The sequence below is a fragment of the Microplitis demolitor genome, chromosome 1, assembly GCF_026212275.2.
Source record: "Microplitis demolitor isolate Queensland-Clemson2020A chromosome 1, iyMicDemo2.1a, whole genome shotgun sequence".
Taxonomy (NCBI): domain Eukaryota; kingdom Metazoa; phylum Arthropoda; class Insecta; order Hymenoptera; family Braconidae; genus Microplitis; species Microplitis demolitor.
In genome coordinates this window covers 4,891,188-4,913,363 of record NC_068545.1, presented here as the reverse complement: position 1 = coordinate 4,913,363, position 22,176 = coordinate 4,891,188, and the positions used below count along the sequence as shown (strand labels likewise).

The window sequence follows — 22,176 nt, the reverse complement described above, 5'->3', positions numbered from 1 at the left end:
GCAAATCATCAAAGTATTTTTATAAAAAATTGCATGTCTTATTTGAAAATGACGTCTTGATGAGTTTTGAATTTCCTATTTATGATTTGGACGTCTTATCAACATCTTAAAGAAGTCTTTAAGAAGGCCTCAAGATGTCGAATGAATCACCTAGCGAAATCAGTAAAACGTCTTGAAAAATAAAGTTCTTTTCTTCTGCCTTTGCAAATAAGACCAGTATGCATTTACCATGAGGTCTTAAGGAGCTCCGAATTTTGACTTCATAAAGAAGTTAAAAAAAAGAATACATTTAAACGTCACAAAATTGACGTCTTATTCATGGAGTCTTCAAGAACTCTTAAATAAGAGTTCTTAAAAATGACACCTTTAAGAAGTCATTAGAAGATTTCTTGAAGACGCCTTCAAAAAAGCGTAAAACAATCATTCCGACTTGAATGCTGTCTAGGTATTCACTAAAAAAAAATAAAAATTATCTAAAAAATTTGAAAAAGTCTTTTACAAAGAAAATTAGCAATAAAATTCAAAGACTTTTCAAAAGTTGAGCTATAAAAAAATTATTAAAGATAGAAGTCAGCTAGAATTAAATTTTAAAACATTTAAAACGATTTTTGAATTGACATGAGACAGGAAAAACAACACAAATTTTTTCTGTCTCCGGAACCAACATTTGCATGTCGTATTCATATCAAAAAAGATAACTTTGAGACAAAAAAAATTTGTCTTGTCCTTTTAAAAGGCATCTTTAAGTTGACTGTGTGCTACTTGGGATCTGATTAAAATTTTTTTAAATGCAAGAGCTTTCTCAGACAATCCCCCCCCCCCACTTTGTAAAAATATGCAATGACTTTCAACTGTCATAAATGTATTCAAATTTTATTAATTAATTTAAAAAAAATTGAATCTTTAATTAAAAAATGGACAAAGTAGTAATTTCGCCGAGATATAGAATTTTTGAAAAATTACTTACAGTTGTCATCATTTAGGAGTTAAATGAAATTTATTGATTAAATTTTAACCTAAAAAATTTTAAAATTCGACTTATAAAATTGACATGAAGAATTACGAGTGAAAATTTAGCAATCAGACGAATTTAAAATTATAAATAAATAGTGTGAATAATAAATAAAATAAAATGTTTAAAAAATGCGCATTTAAAAAATTTTGAAATTAATAAGTGTTTTTTTTATAAATATTATTTTTTTAATGTTTTATAATTTTAAATTTTTCTAATGTCTGCTACATTCACACCCATAAAGATTTTAATTAAATTTATTTAACAAATTTTGTTTAACTCTCAATTGATGTCAATTGTAAATAACTTTTCGTAAAATCTATACCTCGACATTACTACTATGTTGTCTTTTTTTTCAATTAAAGCTCTAATTATTTTCTTATCAATTGATAAAATTTTGACGCGCTTTGACAATTGAAAGATGATACTGAAGTCAGCCGATGTCTAATAATTTTTGAATTTATAAAAAAAAGATGAATTATGAAAAAAACGATATTTGCTTTTTTTTAGTTTTTATTATTTTGTAATTCATTTGCTGAGAAAAAAATCTAAAAATTTTTAATTGTCTACTAAGTTCAGAATCATAATTGAAAGTCATTGAAAATTTTAAAAAAGTGGGGGGCACTGTCTGAGAATGGCCTTAAGTTACTAAAGAATAAAAAAAATCATGATTAACAACAATAGAAACAAAAAAAAATTCATCTATTACAATTTCCGCGCGTATTGAAATTCCCGCCAAACATTAAATTCAAATTTAAAATATAAAAAAAAAGTAATGACAAGTGGCGCCAACTTGATATCAGCGTGGGCGTTAATCACATATCACCCGCTCCGCATCATCGTCATGTATCGCCACTGTGTGCTACCGTCTACAAATTGTTTGAATGTGTGATGATCATGACACAAATATACCCATACTAAAATCACAATCACACAAATACAAATACGCTGTACACTAAAAGTGGCAACACTGATAAACTAAAAGGTCCATTTAAAGATGGCCGCTGTCTCACTGGTGGATCATCACCGTGTCACGTCAATGATTTCAACTAGTCCAAGTCCTTGAGGGTTTCAGCTTGTGTAGTGTGTATTAACTATATCACCATCACCAGCTTTAACCCATCATCTGTCACTCGACATTTAAATAATTCAGTCATATATTTAACAGCAAGTTACAACAATTAAAATATGAACTGAATAAATAATAAGTATACAATAATAAATATGAATCGCCATCAGATATTGAGTGGAGCCTGCAATGCAGGCGACCGCTGTTATGCTGTCGGCTCTGTTGAAGGAATATCATTTACTGTAAGTTTGTTTTTATTTTTTTTTTACACTTACTCAATATCACTAACAGTTTATTTTTCTTAGTTACAGTTTTTAAAATTACTCCACATTATCATTATTAATTTTATCAATTGTCAAAGATTCTAATCTATTATTATTATTATTATTATTATTATTATTATTATTATTATTATTATTATTATTATTATTATTTGAAATCATAGATTTAATCAGTTAGAATAAGTGCAATTGAATTTAAAGTCAGCTGATTAAATGACACTTTTGCTAATACACATACAACACACCTGACAAAACTATTTCTGTACATATCTACATACTACATTTACTATTACATTATAATATGTAGATAAATTTATTTTATTTCACTGTCATTCATTTATTTTATTATTTATTTTTTATTATTATTATAATCAATCATTAAAGAACAAGTACTTTGACATCCTTGATAATGATAAAAAAAAAATATTATGAAATTTATTTTAAATTATTGCACTGAAAATAACTAAAAATAATTAAAACTGTACATTTTTAAAAACGTTAATTTAAATTTTATGAGTTTGAATGTAGCAGACATTGATAACTTTTAAATTATTAATAAATAGAGCTAATAATTAATAAAATTAAATTTTTAAAAAATGCGCATTTAAAAGATTTTTAAATTAATAAGTGCATTTTTTATTAATAATTGTAAATTTGTCAATTTCTACTGCATTCACTCATTAAATTTTTACTTTAAAATTTTTTTCGATTTATGATAGTAAAGTTAGTAGACATTTGAAATTAAAAAAAAATTTTTTTTAACAGATAAATAATAAAAAAAAAATATTTAAAAAAAAATGCACATGTCAAAAATTTCATAAACTATAAGTGCAATTTTTCAAAATATTTTTTAAATATTTTTTTGTTAATAAAAATCTAAAAAATTTTAAATGTCTGCTAACTTTATTGTCATTTTCGATTTTATTTCGAGTTAAATAATGACTGAATATTTAAAAATAATACGAAAAGTTTATTAATTTGAGTAGATAAATAATTAAAGAATAAATGAATTATCAGTAATTACGTCTTTTTAAAAATTACGTTTTAATTATATCATGTTTTTTTATCTAGTAGTAAATAAAAGATGTTTAGTATTCCAGATAGCACCTTAAATTCATTATATTACACACACATATCATATTTCATTGCATAACAACGTTTAATCATACTTAATGTGGACTATATTTTACCATCAACGTTCATCCCGGCTGTCAAAATATTTTTTGTTTAATGTCTATTTAAATTCGTCACAATATTTATGATTTATTTATTTTGTTTTTCTTTTATGATAAATTTTATTCAATTTTTTTATTAAAATTCAATTGAATAATAAACTAATTATTAAATTATTTTTGTTACAGGCATATGCGGCAGGCTGTAATATTGTCATACTTGCTAGTAATTTTGAAAGAGTTCAAATAATACCAGGAGCTATTCATAATTATATCAGAATAAGTTGTCTTGATTGTAGTACAGACACTGGAAAAATAGCAGCTGCTTATGAAAATCAAATTTGTATATTTGAACCGACTCCACTTATTCATAGCACTTGCTCACATGTTAGTAATTTTTATTCGGCTACTTTATTATTTATTGTCTATATATTTAAAATAATTACAGCAACTGGAGTACAGATGGGTTCAAACAGGAACTTTATTAACGGATTCAAACATCACATCGTTGTCATGGAATTTAGAAGGCACTCGATTACTAACTGGTGGGGAGCTTCTGCAGTTGTGGCATCAAAATATTCAACCATTTCAAGAAGAACAGAGTAAATTTATTTTTTATTTACACATATCTTATTTTATGATACCAGCATCGAAACTTTAAGCTTCAGTGTCTACAGCCAGTCTACAGGTTTCGTCCTTTGGGAACAAATAATGTTTCTACCCACTTAAAGCTTTCACAATTTAAGCTGATTCGTGTAAAAAAAACTTTTAAAAAAGTGTTCACTATTCTAAACTTCAAAATGTGACACGACGATGAACTTTTTTTGAAAGTTTTTTATACTTTAAAAATTCAAGAGAAAAATCAATAAATTCCTTGTATTATTAAGATATGCTAAAACGAAAAACATTCAGAAATAATTCAAAATTAATTTTTTCTGAACGTGAATTTGTAGCATTAAGTAAATTATTATTTTCTGTGTGTTGTCAGAAGTTTAGAAATCGTTTAAAAAAGGTTCGTCATTGTATCACGTTTTAATGTTTAGAATAGTCAACACTTTTTTACACGGGATACTTGTCATTTATTTAATAGTAATTTTACACCATTAATTTTATTTACGTAACTGACAGTTCTGACTGATTAAGTTTTATAAAAATTAGTGTCAATAATAATAATTATTGTTTATTGGCCATGAAGTCGTAACTCCTTGCAGCCATCCAAAATACATGAGACATTAATACATATAGTATACATTGTTGTAATTAACATTAGGAGATTATTCATATTTATTTAACATATTATTTATGAAACGATCTAGTCTCAATCTCAATCATTTAATCAAAAAGAAATCCTCACAAATGACGCTAAATAATTAATTATTATCACTCAAAAAATATTCATAACTTGATTTATGGAATTGCAAAAAAGTTGGCTGTTGTGCACAATTGACTGGTAGTAATAATTAGTATTTAAAGTTTCTGCTTAATTATAAATTGCAAATGACAGTTTACGTTTACGCTAATAGTTGATGAGATTGGTTTTAAATTGACTTGTTTCTGGCTGCTGACAATGAAATCTTGTTCCATGTAGGTAATCATGAAGAATATTGTGTGACAGGAAACACCATTTCAGACTGTGGGTGATGTCTACCTCCCCCTAGTCTGAAATGTTTCATCCCTTGTCACACAATATACTATTTAATATAATTGATATAATTAAAAAACGATAAACTATTTAGTATTTGAAAATTAATATATTTATTTAAATAACTACTGTAGCAAAAGCAAAAACACAAACGGAAGAAACGACAACAAAAGAAGCCGAACAAAATGTTACGGGAAATTCATCACAAGATCGTGAGTTCATTCTTTATTGAGAATGGACGTTAATTTAATGCATGCATTTATTTAATTAATTAATATTTTATTTTATTTTATCATCCTTTTATATTCATTTAAAGGAAGTGTAAATGCTTTGTCGGAACACGATAGCACCTAAGGACACAACCTCTATTTTTTAAATTTATTTTTATTTTATATGCTTACAAATCATTCCTTAATTATAATTTTTTTATTTTAAATAATTTTTAGCAAATAGTTTTGTTCGCCATGTGAGATAAATCTCGGCCTTTTTAAATAACATGCGTGGCTTTTTTTTTCATCAGAAAGTGCATTCATTGATCATCAGTCATTTATTTCATACATTTGAATGTTTAAAAAATATAATAATTAATAATGAATATCAATAATTATCGAGAACATTAAATAATAAATATTTTATTTAATTTAGCCGACGGAGTTACATTTTCCATTGGCGGGGAAGCAGAAAGTCCTGGTCCAGGTGATTCAGCGGCTGCTAATGATCCAGGTTCATGGAGTTGTGTTTGGAAATGCCGAACAGCAACGCCGGTTCATCTGATGAGCTTCAGTCCTGATGGTACTTTGTTCGCTACCACTGGACGTGATGATAAATTAGTTAAAATATGGTTTGAAAATAAAAATCGTAAGTGTTATCACGCCATAGTAGATAAGTAATGTTAATAATAAATAATATTTTTGAAATTTATTATTTACAGTTTTTCCAATGCGAAGTATGGATCAATTGAGTTACTGTCAGTCGTTGTTACATGACAGCTATAGCTTTGTTTACATAGCTCATCCACGCGCGGTGACACACTTATCGTGGCGGAAGACTAGTAAATATATGCCGAAGTAAGCAATTGTTGTCGTAACGTGATTATCTATAGCATCAAACTACTATGTTCATGTTTATATCTACTCCCATTTTTGACAACCGCGTATACTTATAGGGCGTTTATACAAAATTACTGTAAAATATGAAATAATATTTTTTTCTCATTCAATTCATTTTATTCATGAGGCGCCTAGTTTCTAAACCAGACGTGATCAGACATAATCGCGTTTAATAATTCAGTTCAAGTTAAATAAATGTCTTTTTCGACCGGTTTTGATCCTCACTGGATTATTTGACCTTGTTTTGAATTTGATTTGAAAATAGCTTTCAATTTTTCACCAAATTATTGTTCAACTTTTTTTTTTTACCAAATTACAATCAGAAACTTGTAAAATCAGTAATATCTGGAATGAGTAGAATTTTTTATCAGCCGGTATAACTGGAGCAGAATTCTCATTTTTTAATTATTTGTTTCTATTTATGAATTAAAAAATTAAAAATTCCGTACATTATTTAAAATTTTACTGGAATTTTTTTCAAATAATTTGTAACACTTTCTCACACTTAAAATAATAAACGGGACTGTCTTTGTTGCGCTCGTAGCATAAATAAGAATTTTAAAAAAATTTTTCTCGGAGACAAATAAGAATTTTTGAAAGTACGAAATTTCTAGCTCTCTGTTAAGGTTTTAAAAAACGTTAAAGACTCTATTTTAGGTTCCCGTGAAAATGAGTTATCGTTACCCCTTGAAAATATTTGTTGATATAACAAAAAGTATTTTTAATTTAACAAGCAATTAAAAGTAAGGAAATGATAAAAACAAGCTTGTAATTTAATACGAAATTAGTCATGTAATTAAATTTGTTAAATAAAAAGGGGCTCTGTATCAAATATGCTGGTAACATCATGCCGCGACAACATATGTCGCGTGTGGGCTGAAACAATACCACCCGAGATCGAAGGGCTGGCTAATATGAGCCAATTTGAAGGCTCCGATAGACATGGACACCATGGTAAACATCGTCATCACAGTATGCACAAGCATCGGTTTATGCAACGCCTTAAACACATGAAGTAAATTATATTTTTAATTCAATTACATGCTTACTGAATTTAAAATTTTACACATTAATAAATTATAACAACAATAATGATTATTTTAGGACATGTTTCCATATAAGACGTCATGCTAAACAGCAGCAGCATCAAGCTGGTCATTCCGCGCCAACTCTACCTACCTTACCTTCGACCTACTCCGTTCATGATTTCCATAATAATTATCAAGGTTTTGGTCACTATCCCGGAATGCACTTTCATTTAGCTGCCAGCATCAACGCTGAAACTGGTACGTATTAACAATGCAGTGTACCGCTCAATGAATTTTTAAATATGCAATCAATTTTTCATGATACCAGCATCAAAACTTTAAGTTTCAGCCTCGACAGCCAGTCGAAACTAATTTCAGTCCAATGCGGAAAGAAACAAATAATGTTTCTGTCCGTTAACTGAAAGCTTTCTCAATTTAAACTCTGGTAGTCAGGCCTCGTGATAAGACTATTTGCTGTCTTGTTTATAAACCAGGTACCACGATAGTGAGAGAGAAACTAATAGTCTTATAACGAGGTCCTACTGTACTTGCTTTTTATTTAATAGTAATTTTATTTGCATAAATGACAGTTTTGACTGTGATTAAATATTATAAAAGTGATGCGCCGTCAACTGATCCCAAAAATTTTATACTACGACAAATGATCCCTACAAATTGATCCCACCGACATCTGATCCCATCGACATACGGTTTAAAATGATGAAAATAAAGATTTCTGAGATGATGATAATGAAAGTTATGAAGATCTTGATGAAACTGATGAATCAGAGGATCAGTTGTCTGTGGGATCGATTGTCGTGTGATCACTTGGCGGGGATCAGTTGTCATGGAACCTATAAAAATGAATATTAATAATAAATAGTTTTTATAGTTTCTGATTAATTATAAATTTAAAATGACAATTTACGCTTACGCTAATAGTTGATGACATTCGTCTTAAATTGACTTGTTTCTGACTGCTGACAATGAAACTTCCAATACAGGTAATGATACTGAATTCAGCCGACGTCATAATTTTTTTTTTTTTTAAGCAATAAATCGTAATTTATTTTGGTAATTAATTGGTTGAAAAAAAATTTTCAAAATTTTTAATTGTCTGCTAAGTTCAGGATCATATGCAAGTAATCATGAAAAAAATTATGTGTAACTAAGGATGAAACACGATTTCATTGCGGGTGATACAGCCAACTTTACCCTCGTCTGAAATCGTTTTGTTTCATCTCTCGTCGTCGTAAAAGTATATATTTTTATTTTATGAATAGATATACCACTGGTACCAAGTCTCATTACCGGAGATCCTGACAGAGAACCAAATTTTATATTACACTGGTTAAATAATAAAGAAATGTACTTTACTATGCAAGCGGAAGGTATTCTTCAGGTAATTTAAATAAATAATTTTCTCAAGCTCATGTATTTTTTATCATACATATCAAACAATTAAATTATTTTTTAAATACACAGGAGCTTACGCGAAAAGTAGTAGAAAAAGAAGAAGGCCTACGTAATCATGAAGCAGATCATGCTGAGCATGATTCCGAGGACGAACATACACCAAGTGAGCGTTTATTTTATTTTTTATTTTAAAATTACAGATAGCAGATAGACGTATTCGAAATTTATTTTTATTTAGTTCATTACTTTTTGCTCTTAAATTTAACAATTAAGAAACTGCATGCTGCATGGTTGTTTGCTAGACGTATTATTTATCACAGGCAACATCTTATCGTGTTACGGTTTGGCGCATTCTTTAGAGAAAGGACCGAAGCACCAGTCAAATAAGTCAGGAGTCGGCGGCAGGACGACAAGTCAAGATGAGCACAGCAGTGATGAGCATCACACAGCACATACTGGATCTTCACATCACAGTTTGCCATACAGTGGACACTCTCACCAAAGTCTGAGGTAAAAATTTAAATTAATCCTATCAATTAACGTCATACTAATATTATAATTTATTTCAGCAATACTACCTCGATAAATTCCATAGCTACAGATGCAACATCAACGATAAATCATACACCGGACTCACTGGACACTAAAATAGAAACTTTGCTACGTGACTGGCATCACAATCCTGATCTTTTGTTCTCAATCCATCCGATTGACGGTAGTTTTTTGATATGGCACATCGAGTGGCTTGACGAATATCACCCAGGCTCATTCAGACAAGCTCAGATATCATTTTCTACGCGCATACCCAACGCATTTCCTCTAGGTGATGCCTCGACAATGAGCCACAACGTGTCTATGTATTCACACAACACAGGTGGGCCCCTTCTGAGCATACGAGAAGTGGCCAAGTCGGTTTCAAAACCAGCTGATCATCCTGAAGTTGCTACTCCACTACCTAGTCTTATTGAACAGGATGAAGATCAGTCGACGTTAACTTCAAAAGCTGGACAAGAATTGTTGCAAAATGTCCAAACGTTTGTTACTTCTAAAGACAATGCGAATGCTGGAGAAGATGCTACTGCGGAAGCTGCTAAACAGGGTCAAGATGCCGTTAATGATATGCTAAGACACCCGAGTCCGATGGTATCAATGGTTTCGAAACACTCTAATGGAACTTTGAATCTTTGGCAACTGACGTTTGGTGACAAGACTAAATTTTCCCAAGTATTGAGTATCGGACATGCTTGTCGGGCTTCAGGTCATCGGTTTCGTGTCAATGACATCACTTGTCATCCAGTTTTACCTCTATTGGTAACAACATCTCATCACAATATTCCCGAATTTAATCCCCCGAATCCGGACGATGCAGAAAGTGAGACCATTGGAAATCATAATAATCAATCTCACAGCAATGATTTATTATCAGCAACTGGTTTTTGCAGTGAATTAATTCTCTGGCGCGTTGATCCAGTCGGTCCATTGTCTAAAAGCGGCGGAGTATCTGAATTAGCGCGTATTAATTCGCTTGAAATTTCAGCATTCAGCAACGTCGCGTGGATTCCCACACTATTACCCAGTACAACTCTAGGAAATCTTTCAAATTCCGCGAGTGCCTGCTTCGTCGCCAGTGACGGTCAATGTTTACGGGTTTACCAGGCAGTTATTGATGCACGGACACTGCTAGCCGAGGTGTCAATCAGCGAGAGAAAAAGCCGGATGATGGATTCCATGGCAAGTTTGTCAACAGACATATCATCAGATGACGGAGTCCGACATTCTATTCACGACAGAATAAAAATAGTTTCGCAGCAATCAACTGCACGGCCAGGTTGTATAATTCAACTTGACGCCATCTCCGACGCAACGCATGACTGGCAAAATACGCAATTTCTTCATGTGTTTCAAGAGCAACTCATCACCGGTGAACGTAACGACGAGAAACAACCGGGAGTTGACACATCAGCCAATGACTTAGGACTAATGGAGTCGACTCTCGATGCGATGGTCGATCTCCAGCAGTCAGCAATCTTCGAGGAACCTTTTTACATCGTCGTACTTGAGAGAACGACCAAAGGATCTACTGTGCACATGTGGCGACTAGTCATTGCTTCCCAGCCGGAAACAAATGGACTCACTGGCTCGATGATGTACGTGCCAGATTCCCACTTAGTCCAAGATGAAGACGAAGAAGGCACTCCGGGTCGTCACTCTGAAGGCAGACGATCTCGCAGACAAAGTCAGACAACTGGTGGCAGAAGTAGAAGATCAAGTCAAGCTGACTATGATTCTTCTTTCGCTCATCATCATCACCATCATCACAACAGCCATGTCCTCATAACAACAACAAAAGTTTGTACTCAAGAATTGCCACTTCCTGATGGGGTTGAAGTCGTTCACGCATCGCCAGCCGCCGGACATCTCAGCAGTTCATCAATTTATCCAGCTTGTTTTGCCCCTTATATTATCGTCACCGCGTGTAATGACAGCACTGTACGTTTTTGGAAGTGCAAAGTAACGAAAAATCAAGATGATCAACTGTCATACGAGTGGTGCGAATGGGAAATGTTTAGAAAAGATCAAGAATCAGCAATTGACATCTCAGGAACGCCATTAAATGTCAGTGCTGCTTATAGCGGGCGTATTGCCTGTGCTTATAAATACGGAAAATCATTTACACGTCCAACAAAAGCTGATCCAGACTCACGTTATGTTAATTTATGTGTTGCTATTTATGAATGTGAGAGTACTGGTGGCAGTGAGTGGATACTAGAGGATACCATTCATCTTAAAAATATTCATTTACCTCGTATTCAAGTTGATCAGCATTTAGATTTGAGTTATTTATATGACAGTAGATTTTTACAAAAGAAACAACGTTTAAATCAAGTCTTACAAACACTCAGTCATGAAGATATAAGATCACCGAGAAATGGTGACAGTGAAGCTAAAACTACTGCTGGATTATTGGCAGTGCCGTCATTTAGTACACTGCAGTCATTACGTAAATCAATTATTGAAAATGGTAATACTTGTCCATTAACTCAGAAACATTTAGTTCAACTTGACTGGGTATCCAAAGAAGACGGTTCTCATATTTTGACAGTAGGCGTTGGTTCTAAAATAATGTTATTTACACCAGTGTGCTCGGATCTCGCTCAAGCAAATATGAAAGCTATGAAAGAATCGAAAAATAATAATCGTCCAATATTAAGAAAAACTTCATCACTTGCGCAGCCTCAATTCGTTGATGAAATTCGCTGGATGAAGCTGAGGAAAATTCGGCTAACAACTGCCGATGGATTACCACCACTGCCGATGCAAATATCTTGGGTACGTGATGGTATTTTAGTCGTAGGAATGGACTCCGAAATGCATGTTTACTCGCAGTGGAAACCGAACCCGAAAAATGAGTGTCTTCACTCGACTCTGCAGCACCAAGAGTCTGATGAATTTCAGGCATCGCGAAATTTACGTGACGAAGACTTGAGAACTTTAGCACAAGAGACATCACAAAGAAGACTGGCCAATGTATCATCAATACCTCATTTGTCTCGTGTGAGTAGTATTAATTTAACGATGCTAGATATTAAACGTAAGCGCGGACTACAAAGCGACACTGTGACATTTGATTACATGCCGGATTACGGATTATTTGAAGCTTCGCGTATCGCTTGTCCAGTTTTACCTCAGTACCACCCGAAGCAACTTATGGAACTTTTACACTGTGGAAAAATACGTTGGGTAAAAGCCATACTCGCGCATCTGGTGAAGTGTATCGCAACTACCTGCGGTGCTAAACAAGACGATGAAAATTACTCTAAGCAACGGAGCGGGTGGACACGGACACGTACTATGTCTGTTAATTACACGGGAACAAGTTCACCTCTCGAGCAGCGGGGGTCGACAACTCAAATTCCTGAAGAGTTTTTGCTCGATTACGCGGAGATTGTTTTCATAACACCGCTGCCACTTTGGCGTTTGCTGAAAGCTGACAAAGAGTCATCTGCTACGCAGACGCAAGATGAAGATAAGCAGGACTACAATGAACTTTTTGATGGTCACATTGATGAAGAAGAATCTTTGGATGCCATGTTAGAGGAGAGCTATGACAGTTCGCGGCAAATGGATCGCAGATCATCAATTCCTGAGAAACAAAGTGGTGCTCACTTCGGACCACGTGAAGGCCGTCAGTTGTCCCAAATGCTGACGCACTCTCATCTCCCAGGACTGTCTAGTTTGGATCAGATGCATTTACTTGCTCTCGCTGACACTGTATCAACTTGTGACGTCGATTTCGCCGAACGGTTTGCTATCGATGCGGCAAAGACTGCGATAGCCAAAGAAAATCTCACTGGTATTCCAGACAGCGAAAGTGTTTCAACAAATTCCCTTGATGATTGTGGTCTGAGATTTCTTCTCGCAATGAAACACTACAATTATCTTATCCGTTGCCTTCCGCTGTCGCAACGCGCACAATTTCAAAAACAAGGAGTATCAACAAACAATTTAGTGTGGGCATTTCACTCAGAAACAGAAGAAGAATTACTTGGATTGATTCCTTCGTACGCTAAAGGTCAACCCAAGTGGTCAGTTCTCAAAGAACTTGGTGTCGGTTGGTGGATTCGTAGTAATGCTGTTCTCAAAACATGCATTGAAAAAATAGCAAAAGCTGCATTCCAACAAAATCAAGATCCACTTGACGCTGCAATATATTACTTAGCAATGAAAAAGAAAAATTTAGTATGGGGTTTATTTCGTAATAAACGTGATGAACGCATGACTTCTTTCTTTGCTAATAATTTTACAGAAGATCGTTGGCGAAAAGCGGCGTTGAAAAATGCATATGCGCTGTTGGGTAGACAGAGATTCGATCACGCAGCGGCATTCTTTTTACTTGCTGGCTCTCTACGTGATGCAATTGAAGTTTGTTTGAATAAATTGAATGACATTCAGCTTGCGATGGTAATATCGAGACTCTACGAAGACGATATAACTTCGACGGAATTCAAACGTTTGTTGTATGAAGAAATTTTAGGCTGCGAAGAGAAAAAAACAGTCACGGATTTAAATCGTGTGCACCCGGATCCGTTTTTAAGAAGCATGGCGCTCTGGATGTTGAAAGATTACTCGGGATCATTGAATACTCTGCTGCTAACTAATGTAGGGACACTGCACTCACAGTACAATGATGAGTCTGAAAAACCTGAGGGTGCTACTGCTAATCCTAATGTATTTAATTTCTACGTTTATCTTCGTACACATCCGCTGTTAATTAGACAGTACATTGCATCAACTGCGCAAGACAAAAAGAAAGCAACATCAGTGGTGTTGTCAGGATTTAGCTATGGAACTGATTCAAATAAAAGTCAGCCAGACAAACAGCTTACTCTGGAAGACAGTATAACACCTCTGGAAAGACAGTTATACTTTACAACAGCTCATGCTCATTTCAAAGCCGGATGTCCTGCGCTGGCACTTGAGGTCTTGTCGAAATTGCCCAACAAAGTTATGGAAACCAATGGTGAAGACACTCCAAGTCTCTTGAACAGTCCGAATAAATCTCGAGCACAAAACTCGTTGATAGACACAGGTATGATGAGCTGGGATGCTCCAACACAAGTTGATAAACCAGCGGAATCAAGTTCTGCGATGGATTGGGGCAGCTCAGCAGTTGACTGGTCTCAACCAATTATCAAAGAACCTGATGAACTTGAACTCAAGTGGGACGATGATGAACCTGCTGAAGACGCTGAAAGTCCGCCTTTGAGTATGGATGTAGAGAAGAAGACTGAGGATTCGAAGCAGCAGAGTAAAAGAGGTAATTTTATTTATTTATTTATAATTAATAAATATTTTATTTATTTATTTTTATAGCAGACTCTCCAAAACCAGTAGGACAATTGGATATAATGGCACAGCAACTGAAATTCGTAGCATGTTTAAAAATTTTGATGGAAGAACTTTCGACTCTTGCTACGGGATTCGAAGTCGATGGCGGACAATTGCGGTATCAGTTGTATATTTGGCTAGAACGAGAAGTTGATGCTCTCAGACAGCTTTGTAATTACAGTGTAAATACTGATGGAGATGTGTCCAATATTAATGAATGTAAGTTTTTATTTTTTTCTCTGATAGGCAGATTTTAAATCAGAAAGTTGGTGTACATTAGTTGCGATCAACGATGACAATTGTCAGCTTTTGTAACTGTTGACTACAATTTGTTTACGTCAATCGGCAATATACTTCAACAAATTAGCTTTTTAACGAATGGATGAGTAGGGACAACCAAAAAAGTTCACATCCGAGCAGATAGCATTAACCGAATTAGATATTCTGTTAATAGGCCCAAAACGGGCATAGTTTTTGGTGGATTTTGTAGTATTTAGCAACCGGCTATGTCGTAGGCCCGTTTTGGGACAGATAAATTCAAAGCATTCGAGTATTTATGGTGAGTCAATGCGACCATTGATCACTTTGTAGAAAAATGAAATGTAAACGTCTTATTTTTGCTAAACAATTGATTTGAAGGTAATCATATACTGCGTTAGTATCCATTTCCCAGAAAGTTGACAACAATTTACTGCCACGACTTGTCGTCAATTTTCTGAGAAAATTGAAGGCAACTCCGTCAACTAATGGAATGCCAATTTTTGCGGCCAACTTGACAACAAACTGCTGCAGAAAATTGTCATCAATTTGCTGCCAGCTTGGCTATCAGAGTTATTTTAAAAAGTTATTGTAAAAAAATGAAAATTCTAACTCAACTAATAGAAATACGACAAAAATGTGCATAAACAATTTAGTAGCTAATTAAATTCTCAACAAAAAAGGTCTCAGTACATTTTTACATACATGTAATTATTTCGACGTAATTACAAATTTAAATAAGATAAATTTTAATCTATTAATTTTAGTAAAATTATTTCTTCTTTATTTTTTCTATAACTTCAAAATTATCAGAGTTACGTCAATAAGCCTCAGGACCTTTTTTGTAGCAAATAAAATTTCCTATAATTTTCATTTCAAACATTTGTTTATAAATTCATTAGTTTCGCTATAAATTTCATTTTCAATTTGATCTTCAGTGACTTTTCTACCACTAGATAGACTGATATTAAATTGCACATAAATTTTATCAATATTCAGCTCTAGGTTTATGAATGTATGAAAATTTTGAATTACAGACGATGGTATTATGGGTGAAGATGTTGGACCTTACAAACCCGGCGAACAATTAACGTTGCACGAAATCTTACTGTCTGAAAAATTAGACTTTGAGGCTAAAGTTCAAAGAGCAGCAAGACGAAAAAAATGGTTAAAAGCTAATGAAACACTATTAAGAACGATGTTGTCTTACTGTTCATTACACGGTGCATCTGGAGGTGGATTAGCATCAGTAAGAATGGAATTAGTTTTACTACTTCAAGAACTACAGCAAGAAAAAACCCAACAGCAATTACTAAGTCCTTTACCTTTCCCAACAACTTTGCCGCTTCTGAGTGCAAGTGTCGCTTGTAATAAGACAGTCGTTGCAGATCCAGTAAGACATTTGCAGTCTCTTGCATACGACATGCTTCAAACACTCGTAGAATTACGCAGCCCACCAACTTTAAGTAACAACGGCTGTTACTATGAAATTTTTACTTTGCGTGATTTAACCGTAGCCTTGAGTTCTTGTATCTATCAATCTCTTTGTGATTCCGACACAACCAAAAATCAACAACCAGAAATATTTCCCGCCATTGCCGAAGTCGAATCATTCTCCGGTGGTCATTTAGTTGCGTCAAACAAAATCACGCGTCGTTATTCATTAGATGAAACTGTAACAATAACAACTCCACCGTCCAAGTGGCCTGGAGTAACGAATCTTCGTGCTCTGTTGGCCCGCGAGAAAGACGAAGACACACCAAAGCTAAACATACTTTTATGCGAATCCTTTGTCTCCACATATATGAGTCTATTTGTCTATGCGTTAGCAAGCTGTGACAGTCATTTACTATTCCGTCTTGTGGGTCATCACTTTGACAATAACACGTGGTCATGCTTATTTGGCGGTGGTGTTAAAAAATTAGTGCGTATTGCAAGTACTAATCGCAATGACAGTGCATCAGTTGTTGTTGAACGTACTGACAGTATTTCCGGTGATATCCAAGCTGCTGCTGGTGGTGTTTGGAATACAATGACGTCATTGACTAAACAACGTGTGAAATTGAATATGAAATTATTGGGACAATTCACTGGACAAACGCCGAATATCAAAGAAGACAAACCGACATACCGCGAACAATTTGTATCACCGCAAATGAGTATGGTGTCATATTTTTTAATGAAGCCAAGAATTGAAAGCGAATATGCTGATGAAATAGACTATGACTCATCGGACTCGGCGGTATCGGATCTTGGGTCATCGGAAGAAGAAGAAGATGTGTTTGATACGAATGCTAAACCAAAGAGTAAACCAAAGGACAATACTGAGCATTTAAATTCAAATGGTTACAGCTGGTGTGTTATGAGATTGGCTATAGTTAAAATACTTAAGCAACAGCTCCAAGATTTTTTAAATGTTGCGGGTATTGAATTACAAGAATTACCGGTAAGCAGTCCACTGATACACGCGGTATTGGGTGTTGTTGCACAGTGGGAAGATTCACTTAGAGAAGAATTAGATGCCAAGGGACCACCGCCGGCAAATTACATTCTTGGATGTACACCTGACCCCAATCCGTCACCTAGCAAACCCGCTATTCACAAATACCGCGCACTGTTGGAAAAAGAAAACACACCTTTTAATACACGCCTTGCGAGCGCTGCTCCGGTTAATCGGTTGTGGTGTTATCTTGTAAGACAAGAGGCCGTTCAAGATATTTTTATTCGTGCGGTATTTGGTAAGCATCGTTCACTGTCAGCGATGATGGAAAATGCACAGTCTGCTGTTGATAGTGCAACACGTAATGGCAGTGAAGATAAAGGAAGTGATAGTGGTACGACAAGTCTTCCTGAGCCTGTTAGAATTATTCATAAAGAACAAGATAGTATCAGTGCCTTTTGCCTCAATCAGGTATATTTATTTTAATAGTATATTGGATGAAACGAAACGATTTTAGACTAGGGTGAAGTTAGCTGACATCACCCGCAACCTGAAATAGTGTTTCTTCTTGAGTTACACACAATATTTTTCATGATTACCTGCAGGGAACAAAGTTTCATTGTCAGCAGTCAGAAACAAATTAATTTAAGACCAATGGTGTCATCAGTTATTAGCGTAAGCGTAAACTGTCATTTGCAAGTTATACCCTGATTAAACAAAACGATTTGTGACGATTAAAACTGTTTTAATCGTTTTAAATCGTCAATTGATGATTAAAAACGATTAAATTTTTCGAATGAAGATTAAAAACGATTTGAAATTTTAATCGTCATTAATCGTTTTTAATCTTAAAATAATAAATCCTTCTTTGATGATTTAGGACGATTAAATCTGAAAATCCATGACGATTAAAGACGATTAATGATGATTCAATTTTTAATCGTTTTGTTTTGAAACTTAATCACAGTCAGAACTGTTTACTTAAATAAAATTAATGATCTGAAATTACTATTAAAAAAGACAAGTATCAAGGCGTGTTCAGAAATATACTCTGAAGGTGAAAAATTACTTATCCAGGTGTGAGTAGTACCTTTGTAATGTTAAATCGCACCTCTAGTTCGACTAGAGGATATTTCTGAACGCAGGAGTTGAATATTTCTCTTCTAGAGTATTTCTGAACAGTTTAAATTGCGAAAGCCTTAAGTCAGCGGGCAGGAACATTATTTGTTTGTTTCCAAGGGACAAAAAAAGTTTGTTTCTGCCCACCGACTTAAGGCATTCACAATTTGCGCGTTTGCTAATATTAATTCGCGGCATTGGACTGAAATTAGTTTGTTTCGACTGGCTGTAAAGACACTGAAACCTCAAGTTTCAATGCTAGTATAATGAAAATAAATTTAATTTTATATATAATAATGAATTTATTAATTAATAATTTTTTAGGTTAATCCTGGATTAATGGCTTTAGCTACGCCACGAGAAGTACAAGAAATGGATATATCCTTATTATTAGAACTTCCATCGTGGCTTGAAGATGAATGCGAATTTGATATTATTAATTTAAATAAATCTGTTGAACCAGAACCTGTTCAGCCAACTAGTTTCTTAGTCATACAAGTAATTTTTTTTTTATATTAATCAGTATACAATAACATACTTTTTTCATATTTATATTTTTAAATCAAAAATCTTATGTCAAGATCATATTCACTCAAGTAGATTAATTTTATTCATTTTTTTTTTCAATTTACAATGGGCCCATTATTCCTCAAATTTTTTATTTTACATTATAGTGAAGCAACAAAAATTAGAATTAATTATAAGTTTTCACCATTGACTTTTTTTTCTTAGAGGGCCGATTAATCCCCCCCCCCTCCTTTTGTCTTTGATAATAATATTAATAATATTTTTTTTTGTTTTTACGCAGACGGCTGCTGATAGGCCATTGTTAGCACAAAATCCATTACCAAATACTCCACAACCACAATCAGGAATTGCTAGTCAGAGTGGACGTGGAGCAAGCGTGGTAAGTTTATTTATTTACTTATTAATTTATAAATATTAATTAATACTAATGAACGTAATGAATCTCACGGTTTAACACAACTTACACTTTATTAGTAAAATATTAAATTAACAAAGAAGTAAATAATAATTTAATAACAAGATATATAATATATATTTATTAAATGTAATTTTTCTATCTATTAAATCCATGAATCCCGTAGGAGAGTGTACACACAGTGATATTCTTTGTAAATCATAGCTGGCTTTACAATAATTTCTGTTTTTTTTTTTTACCTGAACACCATTTTAACAATTTAGCACTGATATATATTATTAATAATATTTAAATTTATTTATTTGTCAACATCATTAATTTGCACTACACGATTATGTAAAACATATTTTCTTTCTCTATTTCTCTACCACTAAAATTATTTATTACAAAATCTTTTTTTATAATCATTTTAATTTTCATTTTATTTATTTCATTATTTGAGTGATTTCGCGGTATTGGATATCAGCTAAAATTTTAAAAATAAAACATAGTTATATTATCAAGAACACATAAGGAAATTCTCAGTCAGTGTCCCTAATTTTCAAAAATATTCAGTGACTTTGAAATTGTCATAAGAGTATTTAAAATTAAAATTTTATTAATTAATTTCAAAAAAATTAAAGCATTAATTGTAAAAGAGACAATGCAGTTATAATTTCGCCGAGATATAGATTTTGTAAAAAAATTACTCACAGCTATCAATTAGGAGTTGAACAAAATTGTTAAATAAATTTTAACCTACAAAATTTGAATTTTTAAATTTATTATCTGAATTTCATTAAACTCCCAATTGATGTAAATTTTAAGTAATGTTTTTTAAAGTCTATACCTCAGCAAAATTACCACTACATTGTCCTTTTTTCAATCAAGGTTTTAATTTAAATTTAATTTTAATTGATGCAATCTTAACTGTATAACTTTTGTTTTCTACAGTTTTTATTCTTTACATATTTTACATTACAGACTTTTTAGGTTATGTTACAAGCAATTCAAATCCCCATATACCTTCCCTGATTAAACAATCGATCGAATTGAACAAAATTACATTTTTAATTCTATTTAATTCAGATGGATTCTGTTAATTCGGTATCTAACTTAAAAATGAATTCTGTCTAATTCGGCAGGAAAACCAGAATTTGTCTGAATTAAAACGAATTTAAATAATTCTATTCAGTTTAATTCTGATTAATTCGAAAATAATTCTCCAATTTCTGGTTCTGAATCCGAATTAAACTGAATTTGAAATTTTTAAATTGGTTTTATTCTGTTTAATTCAAATTCAAATTCAAATTTTCAATTCAGTTGCATTATGTTTTGCAGAATTCGACAGAATATAACAGAATTAAAATTTTGAATTTGGTTGAGTTCAGTTGTTTAATCAGGGTTATTATTAACTATCTGTTCCCATTTCTTTTTTCCACCTGAACCTGGACAGTACTTGAGTTCGAAGACAAGAATGTAATCCACTCGACCACAAGTACTTGTTAATCAAATTTTATTTTTTTTTTAAATTAATTGATAAAATTATGACAATTGAGTCATTGAAAATTTTTAAAAATTGGGGAGCAGTGTCTGAGAATACCTTTAATAATTAAAAAAAAAAAGTTGATTTTCTAATCTTTACAATTGTCAAAATATAAACTCTTACTTAATATCCCTATTCTACCCTAATTTAAATTATTAATACAAACAATTTTCTTTTTAATTAAAAATTTAACCATTTAAATTTCGTGTCCCAAATATTTAACCCACTGCAATTAAATTTATGAATAAAAAAAAGTGTTTTTGAAAAATCCAACTATTTTTGAATACCAACATTTAAACTTCAGTACATCATAATTCAATTTTAATTATAACGCACGTTAAATATACAATAAAAAGTAACAAATACTAAAAATTTTAACTTGCATTACAATTTATATTTTTGTTAACTTCTATAAATATGTTTTTAAAATTAAAAGTATTAATTGAACCTCTTCGAAATATCGCGGAGTCACTCATCAATTAATATCGTAATTATTTAATATAATTATACTTTATTTATAAAATACTTGAATAAATAATTTTTTACAAGCATATATTTATTTTAAATAATTACGACATTATTAATAACTTTTTCTTCATAAAAACAATATCATTGTGTACTGCTAAATTCGGATGTGAAATGTAAAGTTTATATAAATATATTTATAGTTTATTAAATATAATTCACATAAATGCATGAATACAAACAAAATATTCGAGAGAAAATATAAAAAAAAAAAAAAAAAAAAAAAGAAACTATTTTACAATTAGCATTGTGCCTCACCCCTTGGGTGCACTATACATTGAATATCACGAGGGAATAATTTATCATATATTAATATATTTATCATTATTGACAGATCAGTTATATATTATTTAATAAAATGAATAGCAATTGTCTAAATTTGTAATTCAAAGTATTAGAAAAAAAAAGGATTTTAAAATTTGGGAGGGCCGTAAAAAAAAAGTTATAGGGTAATTTTATTGGGTTTGATATTGGGGTTGTATTAAACACGCACAAGTGGTGATGGAGACAATGTTGCTTGTTCAATGCTTGCCTAACATCTAACTTGGTCTGCGTCACATTGACCTGGTGGCTCACGCGCTCGATCAGATGAAGGGGATGCCCGCTTTTCCTGGCTCCCACGACCTGCGCTTCTGTCAGTTTGTCGCTGATAGGAGTAAACACTTATTGAAGCCGGTGAGATTAACATCTTAACAAGACCCTAGCCATTCCTAGTGCTAATATATACATATTTATATAAATATATATT

The 22,176-nt window shown here is 32.6% G+C and overlaps 1 protein-coding gene across 9 annotated transcripts in view; it reads left to right on the top strand.

Moving 5' to 3' along the window:
• Positions 1–2,018: 2,018 nt before the first annotated feature.
• LOC103577324 (dmX-like protein 2) overlaps positions 2,019–22,176 on the top strand; it is a 28,337-nt gene continuing 8,179 nt past the window's right edge. For 3 of the 9 annotated variants that reach the window (XM_053743019.1, XM_053743085.1, XM_014444937.2), the window contains exons 1-16: positions 2,019–2,323; positions 3,724–3,921; positions 3,983–4,136; positions 5,311–5,388; positions 5,822–6,034; positions 6,108–6,243; positions 7,103–7,300; positions 7,390–7,571; positions 8,597–8,715; positions 8,799–8,892; positions 9,050–9,239; positions 9,299–14,547; positions 14,604–14,837; positions 15,914–17,787; positions 18,760–18,933; positions 19,244–19,342. In XM_053743019.1, coding sequence (XP_053598994.1) covers positions 2,237–2,323; positions 3,724–3,921; positions 3,983–4,136; positions 5,311–5,388; positions 5,822–6,034; positions 6,108–6,243; positions 7,103–7,300; positions 7,390–7,571; positions 8,597–8,715; positions 8,799–8,892; positions 9,050–9,239; positions 9,299–14,547; positions 14,604–14,837; positions 15,914–17,787; positions 18,760–18,933; positions 19,244–19,342 — 9,279 coding nt within the window. In that variant the 5' untranslated portion in view covers positions 2,019–2,236. Of the gene's footprint in view, positions 2,324–3,723; positions 3,922–3,982; positions 4,137–5,310; positions 5,389–5,821; positions 6,035–6,107; positions 6,244–7,102; positions 7,301–7,389; positions 7,572–8,596; positions 8,716–8,798; positions 8,893–9,049; positions 9,240–9,298; positions 14,548–14,603; positions 14,838–15,913; positions 17,788–18,759; positions 18,934–19,243; positions 19,343–22,016; positions 22,104–22,176 lie in introns of all 9 variants that reach the window. The other 6 variants (XM_053743255.1, XM_053743177.1, XM_053743142.1 and 3 more) reach the window with 6 other exon arrangements.